Source organism: Pistacia vera, unplaced genomic scaffold, assembly GCF_008641045.1.
Source record: "Pistacia vera cultivar Batoury unplaced genomic scaffold, PisVer_v2 Contig246, whole genome shotgun sequence".
NCBI lineage: Eukaryota > Viridiplantae > Streptophyta > Magnoliopsida > Sapindales > Anacardiaceae > Pistacia > Pistacia vera.
The window spans coordinates 790174-793565 of record NW_022196053.1 but is presented as its reverse complement, the minus strand read 5'-3'; the positions used below and the strand labels follow the sequence as shown (position 1 = coordinate 793565).

At 36.8% G+C, this 3392-nt stretch overlaps 1 protein-coding gene across 1 annotated transcript; it reads left to right on the top strand.

Moving 5' to 3' along the window:
* The first annotated feature begins 1413 nt into the window (after positions 1 to 1413).
* On the top strand, positions 1414 to 2535 carry LOC116131892 (F-box protein CPR1-like). The gene has a single exon (XM_031417551.1). The coding sequence runs from the start codon at positions 1414 to 1416 to the stop codon at positions 2533 to 2535; it is 1122 nt and encodes a 373-aa protein (XP_031273411.1).
* Positions 2536 to 3392: the final 857 nt, after the last annotated feature.

The following is a 3392-nucleotide window of genomic DNA, read 5'->3' as shown; positions in this document are numbered from 1 at the left end:
AAATTTAGAACCAAAACCTACCTATTGATGGCCGATTCTGGATAGGAACTGGAATCAAACCTCGAGTATCCATCGGTTCGGTTCCAATTGGTTTTTTTATATGAAATAAAATTGGAATGATGTTTAAACATATTAATATGAGCAACTGAATCAGATTGAATTAGATGCGTTTAAAAGTGTATTGCGGGGTCCCTACTTTCTTAGTCCAAACACATTTACCATATGACCAAAATGACCTTAGGCTTCCAAAACGGCTAGCTAGTTTGCTCATCACTATATTCTATAAATAATTTATTCTAGATTTAAATTAAAAGTATAGCCAGCATTGATCATTGAAATTACAATAATTCTCAATTAATCTATATAAGTTTGCAAGCAACGGCAAAGATTAATCGGATAAAGTTTCAAGACTCCAGTATCATCTTTGATAGAGATAAAAAGCATTATGTTTATCAAATTACTCATAATATCAATATAATAAAAAGATATGCAATTTCATTGATAATTAAACCATAATAAAACATAGGATACTGCAGATCTAAAATGTGAAATTAAAATATACTTCTCGTATATAGCCGCGAAATAATATTAAGTTGGTTGAATAAATATTTCATGCTGGTCGAGGGCAACCACCAACAAATCTAATAAGGCAGGGGTGGATTTGGAAACAAGAAAAGGTCAAACATGATTTTTCCCGCGCGCAGGTATATCCGTGTAAGCCTTGTCAAGGGTGCTTTTCTATATTTAAAATCTTCAGGGACTAATTGGAAATTTCCTAAAAAATAGCTTCGTTGCCGAATGTGTGTTGCCCGCGGCGGGAATCAACTTTGGATCTAACACTGTACCTGCCGCAAAAACCATGTAGCTAACTCTGTGGCTTCGGATGGACATAGTTATCCATTAAGCCGAAAGGAAGTTTGCAAACCCTAGGCTACATATCTGGAACTTTCTTTGTAAACAAACAACTTCTTCTCACCTATCTAATTCTTTTCCTCCCAAACAATCAAGAATTTCTCACCATTTCGCTTCAGCTGAAAATAAATAACTTCGACCGGGAACAGAGAAATTGTGGAGCGGAGGAGGAGAGCGCCTCATCAGGTATGATCTTGAACTTTCTTTTTGGGTAACCTTTCTGGAACCAAACTACAATTTCTCACGTATCTTTGTTAAACTTGATGACTTTGATGCCATGGCAAAACCTACCGCAAATAATGAATTTAATATCTTTTATAGTTATAATAACAGTATTATTAGGAGGTAAACTCAATTGAGTTATATGATTCTTGTTGTCTTTCGGAGCCCTGAAACAGAGCAGCTAACTAATGATTATCTGTTTGTCAGTGACAGGAAGGTCGGACCTCACAATTTATCGTTTTGAAATTCACAATATCATCAATTAGCTCTTGAAAAGTTATGGAAGTCTTGGGTCAAAATTCAGGATCCAATCATGAAGAAATGTCAGAATCTGGTAAGGATTTGGCAATCGAGTTTGCGATTCTACGACTTCCAGTCGAGATGCTGGTGCGTTTTAAATGCGTATCACAGTACTGGCGTGATTTGATCAACAGTGAGGAATTTCAGAGTTTGTACCTTCACCATAGCAACACTAGTAGGGACAAGTTCCATGTGTTTGTGTCGAGCCGTCGGCGTCAAGGCCAAAAGAACATTCATAAGCTAGGTTTTGTTGATGATACTCCTAATCAAGTACTGCAAGAAATTTACAGCAAACGGTTTAAAAAAGACTATGAAATTGTGGGTTCTTGCAATGGGTTAATCTGTCTTTATTGTGATATGGAGTTTAAGCTTGCTCTCTGGAATCCATTCACGAGGAGATATAAAATGTTACCCATGGCTAAGGTCAACAGGATTCAAGGAGGGGAACAACATCTGAGCCATGGACTTGGATGCGTGAAAGATGACTACAAGGTGGTCCAAATCATCCAGTCTTTCAAGAAAGGTAACCTATTGGAAACTGAAATAAAGGTTTACAGCTTGAAATTAAATTCATGGACAAAGGTCGAAGATTTCCCATTCGGTGGGTCTGATTTTCCCAATAATGGGTGTTTTCTAGATGGTGATTTATACTGGTTGGCATGGACTAAACCAACTGCAAAACACTTACTTGTTAGGTTTGAGCTAGAGGCGGAAAAGTTTGATCAGCTGGAACTTCCTAATGTTGACGATAGTGCTGAACTCCATTTGGGGGTTTTAGGAGGCTGCTTAAGTATGTGTGAATCAAAAGAGGACTCTGCTGTCATATGGGTGGTAAAAAAAAGGGTACCTTGGGCTGTACAGGATATAGTTAGGCTTGAAGACTCTGACCAAGCCTCGTACTTCAAAATTATGCCTTTGGCATATACGAATAAGGGTAAAAAGCTTCTCCTAGCTGTCGGGTTCAATACTTTGCTTTGGTATGATTTGAAGGATAATGAAGCAAAGGAATTTTTCTTACCTCGTTTCACTAAAGGTTTCGAAGCTGTGATGTGCATTGAAAGTTTGGTTTCACTTGGCGTAGACAGCAAAGCTGATGAATGAAAGGTAGAGATATGTAAACATCCTTAGAAGTAGTACATTTTGTTCTGTTTTTTGAAGATCTAAAGTATTGTAGAACATTTTGATAACCTGTATAGGCTCTCATTGCCACTATTGTGCTTCTTTTGAAGTTGGGTTTGTAATTTCTACTTCAAAGATAGAGATACTTTCATTTGCATTCTTAGTTTTAAAACATGAATGAATTTGTGTTAATATAAATTTCACCATACATGAATGAACTTGTGTGTTGATATAAATTTCACCCACCACATAGCTCTGTCCATGTCGCCTCCACGTCAAATTCCTTCATTGACCAAATGTCTGTAACTTTCACATTTTGTGCATATGAAAACTAGGAAAATAGCGTTCTCGGATAGCCACCTGAATCTGACATAAGGTTCTAATTTTGTTGAGGTGGTGATGATGGAAGAATAGGAAGAGAGGAAGTCCTGGTCTAACTTGCATTTGCTTGAACTTGTCCTAGAAATAGACCTCATGGTATGACCTGAAGAAGAAGCAGCACATATATTCTCGATCTGCTATCCAACTGCATTTATATTTTAAATCTCATATGTGTTTAGAAAATAAAATGTCTCGCTTCACTAAAGATCAAGTATTTTCATTGGTTAGAGGCGCATACCAAAAGCACTATTAGCAGAATGAACCAAATTCTTCATGATAGCAGATGTTTTGCCAAACAATTTTCATCCTTAAAGATGAGATGCCAATATGATATATCTTCAATCTAGCTATATACAAAGGCTGTATACTACACATGAAGCTCAAGAGGAAATTTGCACTCTCTAAGCAACTTACATACAAATCCTCAATCAAGACATTTTGAAGGAGCCAAGTATATT

Bases quoted from the DNA above. Each gene is read 5' to 3' on its own strand.
- LOC116131892 (XM_031417551.1), top strand. From the start codon at position 1,414: ATGGAAGTCTTGGGTCAAAATTCAGGATCCAATCATGAAGAAATGTCA.